Source organism: Petaurus breviceps, unplaced genomic scaffold (genome assembly GCF_028583685.1).
Source record: "Petaurus breviceps papuanus isolate PSGF00001 unplaced genomic scaffold, PetGlider_PUasm1.0 545, whole genome shotgun sequence".
In the NCBI taxonomy this organism is placed as follows: Eukaryota; Metazoa; Chordata; class Mammalia; order Diprotodontia; family Petauridae; genus Petaurus; species Petaurus breviceps.
Window position 1 is genome coordinate 2,467,508 of NW_027186366.1, and position 13,753 is coordinate 2,481,260.

General features: G+C 45.7%; 1 protein-coding gene across 1 annotated transcript in view; it reads left to right on the top strand.

Annotated features, from left to right (window-relative positions):
- The window catches only part of AK5 (adenylate kinase 5), a 234,631-nt gene that overhangs the window by 1,014 nt on the left and 219,864 nt on the right, over window positions 1-13,753 (top strand). The window contains exon 2 of the mRNA XM_069102249.1: window positions 6,351-6,537. Coding sequence (XP_068958350.1) covers window positions 6,351-6,537 — 187 coding nt within the window. The remainder of the gene's footprint in view (window positions 1-6,350; window positions 6,538-13,753) is intronic.

The following is a 13,753-nucleotide window of genomic DNA, read 5'->3' on the forward strand; positions in this document are numbered from 1 at the left end:
GTGTGTGTGTGTGTGTGTGTGTGTGTGTGTGTGTGTGTGTGTGTGTGTCCGCGCGCGCTCACCAGCTGGGCTGGGCTGGACTGGGCAGTTTCATGGCTGGGGCTCGTGGTTGGCCCCAGTTCCCACAGCAGTGCTGGGGATGGCTTCCCAGAGGCACAACATCCTACCCTCCCCACCCCCCACACCTGCCTCCCGCTCCGGACTGCTCAGCTCCTCTCCTTGCCCGAGGGTGTGATGGGAACCTGCATTCTGCAGACCAAGTTCCCTCTCCAGAGCCAGGCTCTCCCCTGCCTTCTTCCTGTAGAAGTCCCATCCCCACCTCACGTGGATGTGGTCACTACCCAGCAGGCAGGCACTTCGGAAATATAAACTGGAGGGCCGACAGTAGAGTTCTAGGATGGTCAGGGAGAAACAGTCATAAATAGTCACTGGAGGAATAGAAGTGGGGAGAGGGACAGAAGGAAGCAGCCGCCCACCTTGCTAGATTTGCTGGGGAGGGGGGTGGGGCAGTGGAGAGCGAGAAGGGGGAGAGGAGCCTTAGCTTCCCTCTCAGTCTTCTGGTCCCTCTCCTGGCAGAGGCGGACAGGCAGGCAGCCTGCTCGCTCGCTCTCTCCTTCGATTTTGGTGAATGAACTCCTGAGCACGTTTCCTATTAGCCTTCAGAGGCAGCTGATTTCCCCTGCCGGAGCTCCCTGCCTTTAATGCCTCCTCTCATTCAGTCTATCCAGACAGAAGAGGGATTGGACTATTTTCCATTCCTGGTGCTTTGTGTTCAATTCAAATAATAGCATTTTCAGTACCAGAGGTGAAAGAGGAAACACTGAGAGAGAAGCAAAGAGAAAAGACACAGAGGGAGAGACGAGACAGAAGAACTTGGAGGAAGATGGGCATTTGTCAGCTCCTATTCAGTCAGAGCATTTTATTAAACACTTACCAAGAAAGCAAGCCAAATGCAGTCTTTGCCCTCAAGGAGCTTATAGTCTGATGGTGGAGGGGGACAGCATGTAAATAGCTAGGTCCCTACAAGATCCCTACATACTAGATGGAGGTTATCTGAAAGGGGAGGGTGCTGGTAACTTCCATCAGAAATCAGTTTGCTTCTCCTGCCAAACACACACACACACACACACACACACACACACACACACCTTTTTCTCCATATTGGAAATAAAATCATTCTGAAGTCATACTTGCTGCTTGTTCCTAAAGTCTGTGAGGTTTTGCTGGGGTGAAAATGGAAGGAAGCCTGTTGCATAGAGCTGGAGTTGGAATTAGGGTTAGTCATCATGGAGGGATGACTGGGTGCTAAGGTTCTGAACGATGATTAATCAGTATAACAAATTAATAAACAAATATGTTAAAATTCAAATACTAGGCTACTTGTAAATGGAAACTTTCTTAAATTCTCCCCAAATATTTCTAATATGGGGTAAAAATATCTCCTAAGTGGAACACATGATACTTTGAAGGGTCAGTGAGCTCCTGGGAGTAGACAGCTCCATCCAGCCTGAGGAAATCTGTCTTTTGGTGGCTCTATCCCAGGGAGAGGCACATGGGAGTTAAGTGACTTGCCCAGGGGTCCCACAGAGAATGGACTTGAACCTTAGTCTGCCCGACTCCCCAGGAAGCGTGATCATCCGATCAAACCACTAACAAATGTTTATGAAGAATCTATTGTCTGACAGACCCTGTGCTGGACACCAGGGATGCAAGTCCAAAGAATGAAACCCCACCAATTCTGCCAGTCAGCCAGGCTGGAAACCATAGAGATCAGCAATTCCTTCTCCTTCACACTCCTCTAGTCAGTAAGTTGATTGCAAAGTCACAGAATTTGGGAGTGAAAAGGGGGCTTTAGGAGCCATGTGCAGTCCAGCTCACATGTGAAAGGAATCTAGCATGCTGGGAATGATTGGATGGAGACTTCCAAGAATGGAGAACCTACCACCCTGAGCCTGTTAATTCTACCTTCCCAGTATGTATCCTATCCAATCTCTTCACCACTCAGATTCAGAGTCTGGCCACCTCTTGCTGGGATTACAGAAACAATCCTCTCATTGGTCTCCTTTCCTCTCCTTTCTCCCTTTCCAGTTCATCTTCCACACAGCTGTGGAAATGACCTTCATAACAAATAAAGTCTGACCCTATCCCACTGAATCTTCAGTAGCTCCTCACAAATCATAGAGTTAGCCCTGGGAGGAACTTTAAAGGAAGGATGGCACAATGCAAAGGGGGTCTAGTTCAAATCCTTGCTCTGCCACTGCCTATCTGAGTGGCCTTGGGTAAGACACTGGCCTTACCCTGGGCTTCCATTTTCTCATCCATGCCAGGAGGGAGCTGGACTGGATAAGTTCTTAGGGCCCTTAAGTTCTAACTCTATGCTGCCAGAAATCAGGGAAGCAAACCCTTCTTCATAAGAATCAGAAGAAACTGAGGTCCAGTGACTTAGCCAGGTTCTCCAGACCCGAAGCTGGAAGCCAGGTTCTCAGCCCCAACACACAGTATTGCTCTCTAATAAGTAAGCCAACTAACAGGAAAGTCAATCAATGAACAACACAATATCTTATATAAGCACTTGCAGAATAGATGCAAGGTAATATGGGGGTGGGGCACTCTAGTGGGGTAGAGCCCAGCTTAGGAAAAGACCTCCCGCAGAAGGTGATTCGTGAGCCAAGTCTGGAAGGGATGAGATGTTCTAAGAGGGGGTGTACCTCACAGGCCTAGGCGACCCCTAACGACAGGCAGGTGCAGGCTTGGCAGAGTCGGGGAAGGGCAGCTTGGCTGAACCACAGAGTGCTGGAGAGAGGGCTGGTCCACCCAGGGCTCCACTGCCAACAGCTCCCATGGAGCCAGCGCTTTCCAGGCAAAGCACTTTGCACCACTTGTTTCTAAATGCACGGCACAGGAGCTGATGTTGCTGCTGGAGAAGGAGAGAGCCCCAGAGTTTGGCCAGCGAGGAGTCTCATATTGAGACCCAGACGGGCTTGGGGGGGGTGGGGGGGGGTATTAACTTAGTCAACATTTTAGAAATGTACTATACGCTTCAGACAATCACACGTAGTTTGGATTTCCTCTGGCAGTCAGCAAGTGTTTATTAAGCTCTCGCTCAGTGCTGGGCACCAGAGATAGATACAAAGAAGGGCCAAAGGAGTCCCTGCCCTCCAGGAGCACACTGTCTAATGGGGCCACTACGTGTAAGCAATGACATTCAAACAAGAGACAGACACACACACACATATACGGGGATGTGTGTGTACATACACGACACGTTGGAAATCACCACGGAGGAGAGGCCTTAGTGTTCAGAGGTCGTGAAGGAGACACCTTAGAGAAGATGAGCTTTCAATTGGGCCTTGAAGGAAGCTGGGAGGTCCAGGAGGCAGAGCTGAGTAGGGCAGGAGGACCAGGGATGAGGGACATCACTGAAATGCCTGGAGTCTGGAGCGGCTTGTGCACTAGATCCAAGAGTGCATGGAGGTGAGCCAGGTCTAAGAAGCCTGCAAAAGGAGGGGAGGGCCAGGTTATCAAGGGCTTAGAGCTCAAACTGAGAATTTTGTATTTGCTCCTAAGAGCCATAGGGAGACTGGGGTGGGGGGTGAGGTTATTTGGCAGATGCTTTAGGGAGATCACTTTGGTGGCTGAATGGACTGGAGTGGGGAGAAACTGAGGCAGGCAGACACCATCCCTCCCCACCCCCAGCAGCCATTGCCATAGTACAGGAATGTGGAGATCAGGGTCTGCAGAAGGGTGGGGGCAGCATCCAAGGAGAAAAAGGGGCATATTCCAGAGATGTTGCAGAGGTGAAATCAACAGGCCTTAGGGATGACTAAGGGGGGAGGGGATGAGTATGTGAGAGTCAAGGATGCCTCCCAGCTGGGGAGTCTGAGGGACTGGAAGGGTGGGGGTCCCTTTGAGAGTGATAAGGAAGGATGGAAGAAGGGAGAGCCTGAGGGGAAAGATAATGAGGTCAGTTCTGGACATGTTGAGTATGCAATGGCTAAAGGTAACTGGAAATGTGAGATTGGAGATTAGGAGATGCTGGGGCTGGACCCAAGAGTCTGAAAGTCATCTGCATAGAGATAATGTTAGGACCTTTGGGAGCTGATGAGCTTTAGCATAGAGGGAACAGAGTTCAGGCTAGGGGAACCCCCAGGGTTAGAGGTGGGACCTGGAAGATCTGGCCAAGGAGACAAAGAAGAGTGGTCAAACAGGTAGGGAGAGAATGAGGGCAAAGAGGTGCCATGACCCGAGAGAGAGAAGTCACCATCACGGAGAAGAGGGTCTGGGTCGAAGGATGCCATTACAATGTACAACATTACTAGGGGCTGTTATTGCCACACACAAAGCAGTGCTATAAATTTTGGACTCAGCTCACCAGCTGAACAGATGGAATTTGTTGTGATTTGTTAGTGCTGGGTATTGTCGGAGTGGCCTTGGGCAAATCCTGATTCTGCTCTGGGCCTAAAATGAGAAGGCTGGACTGGGTTAGGCACCTCTAAACCTGGAGGTATTATTGCAAACTGACCTTGAATTGGCTTGCATGACATAGGAAGGAGGGGAGGGAAATTCTGGATTTAAGTGACTAGAAGGCAAATCTACCCATTTACAAAGTCCAGGCAAATTACCTGACCTAAGGGATAGTATCATATGAGAGGAGCACAGGCTCTTCAATGTCCACCTGTCAGGGACCTTAAAGCTCACCCGGGTCAAACCCCTCATTTGATAAATGAAGAGCTGAGGCCCAGGGAAGAAATCTGCCCAAGATCATGCAGGATCTTTGCCAGCAGTGCAAGGATTCCAATGCAGGTGCCAACCCCAAGCCAGCACCCTTTCCACCAGGCAGTGACCTCTGGAGGCAGCCAAAGTCCTGGGATGACAGGAAGGGGCCTCTATGAGGTGAGCCCTCCTTTTACAGAAGGTGAAAGAGATCAAAGGGACATGCTCAATGTCACAAAACCAGGAGTCGAACCCTGGCCATCTCCAAATTCTGACTCTTCCCTATACTGTGTCCCACTGAACAGCAGTGATGGTGCATAGGGAGGTCGATCAGTTCCATGGAATGCACAGATGAGATGTGTTTGACACTAGTAAGAGCTCAGTTACACAGTGCTTTAAGGCACCTAAAATATCTCTTTAGAGCCTTTCAACAGCCCTGGGAGGTAGGTACTCTTACTATCCCCATTTTACAGGTGAGAAAACCAAAGCAGACAGATGTGAAGTGACTTGCCCCCAGGCTGCTGAGGCAACACATTTCTGAGGTATGATTTTCATTGGTGGCTTCAGGACTCAAGTCCAGCGGCCTCACCACTTCACCACCCCTAAGTCCCATGACACACTCTTAAGTTATCCACCACAAAGGGCCATACCTCCCAGGGGACCATGGGTCCTTAATGTAGGAGTCATGCACCCATGTCATGAAGTGGGAAGAGGCTGAGCTCAAGAGGGAGCCGAGTCTGAGGCCCCCTGGGTCATTCTTGCCTTGGTGCCCCTGGGCAGGCCGTGCATTTGCCCCTGCCGAGCTCAGAGACACCAAGGCGTAGCAGGTGCCTCGAGCACCCAGAAGCACCCTATGCAGGTCATTATGACCTTTACTCGAGTTCACTGCAGGAGTCCATTAAGGCCACAGTTCCCAGCACAAGTCTGTCAGTTCTCTGCTCTAGCCCGGGTCTGTCACACAAGACCTGGATTGGTGGGGGAGGGAGCGGAGGGGTGTGGGACCATCAGTCTAGAACCAAAAGTCACCCCCAGAGTGAGTCCAAAGTGAGCCTTTTATCGAGAAGGTAAGGGGCGGGGTTTCGAGTTCCAGGTCCATGTTCCTCCCATGCTATCAACATCTGCCTGCCACAATTCAAGCTCGAGGACCATTTTTGAGAGCCAGCTTTGGTATTTGGAGCCGGGTTTCTTGTCAAATTGAAAAATCCTCTTAAATTATTATACTATCTTCACACAAGGGCTCAATAGGCTGAAAATATAGGCATTCAAACTGTCTGTAGACAAAATAAAATACTGAATTGAGAAATGGTTCATCCAGGTATTGCGGTGAACCTAATAATGTAGATTAGATTGCCCCCATCTTTTCATTTTTTTCACCCAGTAAAAGCAACAGCAACAAAAAAGAAACCCAGACTAAATAAATAATCGGCAAGCCTGAGAGCGGTGTATTCAATCAGCAAAGCTTTATGAAACTCTTCCTCCATGCTAGGCAGGCATAGTGCAACATCCTGGGCATACAAAGACAAAAAGAAACAGACCTTACCCTCGAGAAGCTGCCATTCTATGGGAGCATGTATCTAACCACAGAAATGAAGGCTGTTGCTAACAAACATACCTGGGGTCTGTTCATTGCTTTTCAGAGTCTGTTGAATGGTTTGATGTGTTACAAGCCCGATGACCCAGTGGAGTATCTCGAGAGCTGCTTACAAAAAGTCAAGGAACTGGGAGGACCAGAGAAGGTGAAATGGGACACTTTCGTGGGCCAAGAGAAAAGGACGTTACCTCCCCTCAATGGTGGACAGTCCCGGAGGTCATTTTTAAGAAACGGTAACGTATACGGAAACTCTTGGGTGGTTTTATGTCTAGAGTGTCCCTTTTAACAGTTCCCGCTTCGTCTCTTGGCTGTGATGTGATTAATTGGATTTTGTAATCCAGGCTGGACGATTTGGAAAGGACTCTTATTTTTCTAATATTCTGCAGGAAAATCAAATAGCTGGACTTTATAAAAAAAATTAATAGCAGGCAACCCTGATTAAATTTTGTATTATTAAGGCTTTATTACTTTATAAAACCATAGCACATGGGTAAACTGTCAATTATTCTCAATGTTTCAAATAAGACCTTTCTAACCAAATGAATACACATTGTTAATCATTAAGAATGGATCCATCCTCAAATGACTCTGTGATGATCTCATCCGGCAACCACAGTAGAGGTCGATAGAGATCACCCCACCTGTCCGCGCCTGCCCACCCTATGATTCTTGTCTGTGATCTTCCCTAAGGTCATCAGCCCCTAAAGCGCTGGGGTCCCCCCTATGACATCGCCAGGAGAGCAATGCAGTGTGGTGGTGGGGGGGGCAGCTCTTGGTCATCTCTTAGGGACAGCTTAGCCTCTCCTCTCTTTCTGTCCTGTTTCTTGCTACTTCTCTGGTGTAATTCCTTGTTTGAAATGTGTTGTGACCTCCTGTGTCCCCTAATAATAGCAATTACATAACACTTCACAATATTTCATGAAACTGAGCCACGACCCATGGATGACCCATGTGTTGAGATTTAGAGTTGAGAGGGCTGGTTCAGGTGTCAAAGAATTCACTTAGATGATTTTCTCCTAACCAAGGGGAGTTTTATTGATGCAAAAGCAGCAGGCTAGCCCTGGAAGAAGGACTAGCAATTTACAGAGGGACTGGTGCTTTGTTTTTATAAGGACAAGATGAGGCAGACAGGGGAGATTCTATGACCTATGAGGAAGAGGGAGATAAGGAATTTTATGGTCCAAAATAAGGGGGATGCTTTATGGTATTCCAAGATAAGAGGAAGAGTGCCTGTGGGGACCCTGGGAAAATCACTTCTGTCCTTTGGGTCAAATTTATCTCATCTCTAAAATGAGAGGGGTTATTCTTTTCAGAAGATAGGATATTTCTTTCATTTTAATGAATTTTTATTTGCTGATCAAAAGTCTCTGGGCTTCCTAGAGTGCCTATAGAAAAATTCCAATGTACTACAAATTTTCAAATATCACCCCTGGCTCTACCGGCAGTACTTGTCATTAAAGAGCTTGTAGATGACTAGATAAGGTCATTATGCAATGGGCCCTTGAGAAATGGGAAGTTCAAACAGAAAGTATGAGACTGATTTCCCATTATTCTATTGTGGCACATTGCTTATAAAAGTAAATTCTCATTCAATTTAACACTTTTATTAAGAATCTACTGTGTGCAAGGATAAAACTATGATTCTAAACAGAAGATATATACGAGGCATGGCAGAGGGCTCGAGTGGATATGGCCCTGCCCTTGGGAGCTCATGAGATGTCTACCACCCAATCTTGGACGTTTCCTCTTCGCTCTTGGTACAGGCACTCATTCCTATGGCATGATGCACTTGAGTTCACTTCAATCCAACAAACATTTATCAAGCCTCCTTATGTGCCAGGCACCATACTCCAAGCTGAAGATCTCTTTTCCCAGGGTGCTCACCACCCACCCCTACCTCATTCTCAATGACTTTGGTCATGTCCTTCTGTTGGTCCACCCCTGGGGGCACTCTTTATGAAATTGATGATTCAGAAGACCTGACTTTTGTCCTAGCTCAGGCTCTGTCCTGGGATGTGGTTTATACAGAGCTATGAAAAGGCATTGGAAACCCAAAGTCCAGGGTTAAGTAACCCAGATCAGTTTTCCCCATGTACAAAGGGCCATTTTAATTCTTAGACACTTTAATACTCACAAAGATGGGAAGGCTGGCCTTGGGTTCAAGAAGAAGGCAACTCCAAGTTTTATTCATAGACCAGAGAAGATTCTAATTCACCATAGAATCAGATAATTACAAATGGTTCCCAACAAAGGAGGGGGAAGGGAGGGCCAATGGACTGAATTCAACCTCAGTCTAAACCGAGTCTTACATTGCCCCACTAAATGCTTGATGATTACCTGAGGGCCCATAGCGAGTCCCTACTTAGCGGCCCTATTTAGGAAAGACCCCAAGAACAAGGAAATGTCATTGTTGTTGGTGAGAAGAAGGCCTTCGATTTCCAAAAGGACCCAACTGACTTCCAGGACAGCACTTTCAATACTCACTCAAAAGCTCTAGTTCAGTATTTAATATATGAAGTCTCTTACACACACAACTGGCTTCCATTCTCTTCAGTGTGTCTCAAAATTCTTGAAACAATTAAATTGAAAAGGTTTCCTATTAGCACAAAGGCAGCTTTTAAATTGTAAATCCAAATTGCCAGAGAGCAACAAATAGAAACCTTGACTGTGGTGAGAGCTCCTCTGAGTTCCTGGATTAGGAGGACATTGAAGGAAGTGAGCAAGGAGAATTATTGGAAAATTGGGGTCAAGTTCATGGCAGAATGAAATTTCAAAATTTAGCTTCCTTCCTAGCATCGTCTAGCTCTTAACTATCAGCTTGATTGGCCCCAAGATGCTTTAATTAATGATCTACTTTCACCTTTTCCCATAATTGTCATTACAGAATTCTGCAGGATTAGGTTAATTAGCTGTCACAGTGGCTTCTATATCTGGCAAATACTCCACCAGAAACATAAAGAGTAACTCACCATCTGTCTTTTAAGAAGAAAATCTAGATTTTGCTTTGTTAATTTCAGTATGAGTTTGATATCCCAATGCCTCAATGGATTGTGAAATTGTTTCAGAGCATCTTCCCTCCAGTGGTGCAGATTGCAGCCCATTTGTACATGTCCATTGAGTGAGATTCTTCTTAACGTCCTACCAGGGATTTGCTGCCCATGGTCTGGAGAAAGGGATTGTCCTTGGGTTCTCTTGATCTTAGGACTGTTGGACATTGGAAATTAAAATAAAGTGAATAACTGCTGTCCAGCAAAGTCTATTCATTGTTTGCAGAATTTAAATTATTCCTGAATTTCATGCCAAAATGTTGCCAGAATTATCTTCAGGGAGGAATAACAAGTGAACCAATTTTATACAATAACTCATTTCCACCACCTAGTCAAATGATGGTTTCATGGGTCTCATAATCATGTGAGATTCAATCTTGAAGGAAAGAGAATTCTTAAAACAGAGCCTAGAAGCTGATCCTGATTTGTTTGTATCCAATAGTTCCCACCTTCACCCCCATCCTGATGAATGTGGATTCCATGTCAGCTTGTGTTACAGATCTCAGCTCCTGACTTGTGGCCAGGACTCTGCTACTGTGCCTAAGCTCCAGGTTCTGGGTGGGAATAAATACCTAGACTCCATTTCACCTTGAAAGTGAATTTGAAGTGAAAGTGCATTGTGATCTAATGGTAGTGGAATCTCCATTTGGCAAGGCTGCTTCTACGACAGATGGCATAGCTTGCTGCCAACCCAAACTGGTCTTAATGCATCTCAAGATAAGAGTCCGACATTTGGATGACAATCTTTGCTTTTCCTCTCATGCTCAGGCTAGGGTATGGGGACCTTCCTGAAAGTCACAGCAGAGATCCTGGAAGGCCATGCCCTTCAGGTGTGATGCCAACAACAAACCACATTTGTCGTCCAAGGGCCAGTCTGGCTAACAGCTGGCTGACGGGTGGGTCACTGGATGATTGCCTTGTGGGTCTCTATCCGTGGTCCTGAGACATATTGAAAAATCACATCAACATTTCTCAAATAAAAATAGTATAGAGCTGGGACAAATAATTGGTCAGCACAGCTATTGGCTTAGATAAACACCTCCCTATATTCTTCATCTTGGATGCTAAAGCATGGGGAGGGAGAACTGCTCACCAGTAATACTCCTGGCCCAGAGAACAGGATGATTTGAGTATCCTGCCATCAGCTCCAACTCACCATGTCTAACAGCAGAGCAGCTCTCCTCCTGACTAACTTGTCTCCATCAGGGGCACCCTCCTTCTCCCAGTCAAGGACTAGTCACTGACATAGCAGATTAAGGTGGGAACCTGAGGGACTTGCCCACCTCTCAGGCCTTTCCCCACCTTGAACTTGATGCCCAGTCAGTCTCTGCCCTAAGCTTCCTCACTTCTTACGACAACCTCCCACCCATTTCACTGTCTGTCCCAAAAGCATTTCTTAGGCTATTGTCTTCCAGGTCTGTGTAGGCACCAGGTGGAAATACCTGTATGTACTAGACATGATTCTTTTCCTGAAGGGACTTACAATCTTGATAGGTCAGAGAAGATGGTCAGAAATAATTATCATTCAACAGAGAATACCACTGGAGACAAGGGCGGTGTACAGAAGGAAGCAGCCTTGGGAACAAGCCTCTTCCGGCCACAGGCCACTCTCTAAGATGAGAAGTTAGACATGATGAGTTGCTGATCTCTACTGGTGGAGGGAGATTCCACATTGGGAAATCCTAGGTTCAGACTCCTAAAGAAGTAGTAGTAGATCAACAGGAGGGGAAAAGGGGAAGGAACTTTGGCACTGGAAGTATCTTGGAAGGCTTTATAGCAGAAGAAACATACGTCTTTTCAATGGACATGTTAAAATAAGACCTTCTTCATGCTACTCTTCTGCCCAAAACCTTTCACTGCTTCCTGCATCACTCCCCATGCTGAGAGGATCCAGGCAAGGCCCTTTTTCATGCTGCTAATTGGTCTTATGAAAATGCAACATTAGGTGAAATGACATTATAAGGGTAATTCCACAGGAACAGTGTAATAAATGAGCAATCAGCTGAACAATGTTCTGGCAGGATTTTAAAATTTTATGATAGACTTCAGTCAGGGGTGTGCTGATAAATGTTGAACAATCAGCTCTCTTTTTTAAAAAATGAACACAAAGCATTTAAAAATAATTTTCCACTTAGTATTTTCCCCAGTTACATGTAGAGAGAGTTTTCAACATTCACTTTTATAAGATTTGGGGTTCCAAAATTTTTCTTCCTCCTTTACCTCCTCTCTCCCCAAGATGGCAAGCAATCTGATACAGGCTATACTTGTACAGTCATACAAATTAAACATATTTCCACATTAGTCATGTTGTGAAAGAAAAATCAGAACAAAAGGGGAAAACAAACCAAAAATGAGACAGAGACAGAGAGAGAGACAGAGAGACAGAGACAGAGAGACAGAGAGAGAGACAGAGAGACAGAGACAGAGAGAGACAGAGACAGAGAGACAGAGAGACAGAGACAGAGAGAGACAGAGAGACAGAGACAGAGACAGAGAGAGACAGAGAGAGAGAGAGAGAGAGAGAGAGAGAGAGACAGAGACAGAGACAGAGACAGAGACAGAGACAGAGACAGAGACAGAGAGACAGAAAGAGAGACAGAGAGAGAGAGAAGTCTGTTTCAATCTGCATTCAGACTCCATATTTCTTTCTCTGGATGTGGATAGCATTTTCCATCATGAGTCTTTTGGAGTTGTCTGAGATCATTTTATTGCTGAGAATAACTAAGTCAGTCATAGCTGGTCATGGAACAATGTTGCTGTTCCAGTGTACAACATTCTCCTGCTTCTGCTCACTTCACTCAGCATCAGTTCACATAAGTCTTTCCAGGTTTTTCTGAAGTCTGCCTGCTCACCATTTCTTATGGTACAATAGTATTCCTTTGCATTCATATACTACAACTTGTTCAGCCATTCCCTAATTGATGGGCATCCCCTCAATTTCTAATTCTTGGCCATCACAAAAAGAGCTGCTATATATATATATATATATTTGTCTGTGTGGATCCTTTTCCCATTTTTATGATCTCTTTGGCATACAGCCCTAGTCATGGTATTGCTGGATCAAAGAGTATGTACAATTTGATTGCCCTTTGGACATAGTTCCAAATTGCTCTCCAGAATGGTTGGATCAGTTCACAACTCCACCAAAAATTCATGAGTGTTCCAATTTCCCACATTTCTCCAGCATTTATAATTTTCCTGTTTTGACATGTTAGCCAATCTGACTGGTGACATGTGGTACTTCAGAGTTGTTTTAATTTGCATTTCTCTAATCAATAGTGATCTAGAGCATTTTTTCATGTGACTATAGATAGCTTTAATTTCTTCATCTAAAAGGTTCCTGTTCAAATCCTTTGACCATTTATCAAATGGAGAATGACTTGTATTCTTATAAGTTTGACTCAGTTCTCTGTATATTTTAGGAATAAGGCCTTTATCAGAAACATTGGCAGTAAAAATTGTTTCCCATATTTCTGCTTCCCATCTAATCTTGGTTGCTTTGGCTTTGTTTGGAACACAAGGCATTTTAATGTTTTAAATACATTATTAATATTTTCTCCTTCATTTTCTGAAGCTTAGACAGTCAACAAAGCAATAAATCAACCCTTGGTTTGTGGTGTTTTCTGCTTTCTGGGGTGTAAATGCTCACACTGAACATTTGACAATCAGCTTTCCCAAGCTGCTCTGAGCTGGTTCCTGTACCTCTGGGTGTAGGTTTCTCCTAGCTAAGTCTTCCAAGAGTGTGCGACAATGTGAAAGGGGCTGGGTGTGGAGTCAGAGGCACTGATTTCTTGGTCATTCACCTCTTGGACCTCAGTTTCCTCATCTGTAATATGAAAGGGTTCGGATTAAATAATATTTACTGTCTCTTTGAGCCCTCCATCTAAAATCTTATTTTTCCTTAAACTCTCCCTCAGTCCTTCAGACTTCTGGGTTTCCTTAATCCTGGTCACTGGAACTGATAATTTCAGAGACACCTTGACTCTTCTCTTTACCCCACCCCATCTAATCAGCATCCAAGGCCTGAAGTCTCCACAGCCCATTCCCTTCTCTTTATTCTCAGAACCACCACCCGAATCCAGGCCTTTCTAGACCCTCACCCACACTGTCATCTCTGCACTCCCTGGGGCCACCCTTACAAACCTGCCTGGGTCCAGATCTGACTCTCTCATCCTCCTGCCCACAAACCCTCAGTGGCCAACTCCTTAAAGTGAAATACCAGTACCTCAGAATGGTGGTTAAGGCTAACCTGGTGTCCACGTGCCTTTCCAACTGGCAGTCATAATATTCACACACACACACATACACTCACATACTCACACACATACACACACTCTCACACAACACACATACTCACATACACACACTCACACAGTCCCACTCACACACACATACCACACAC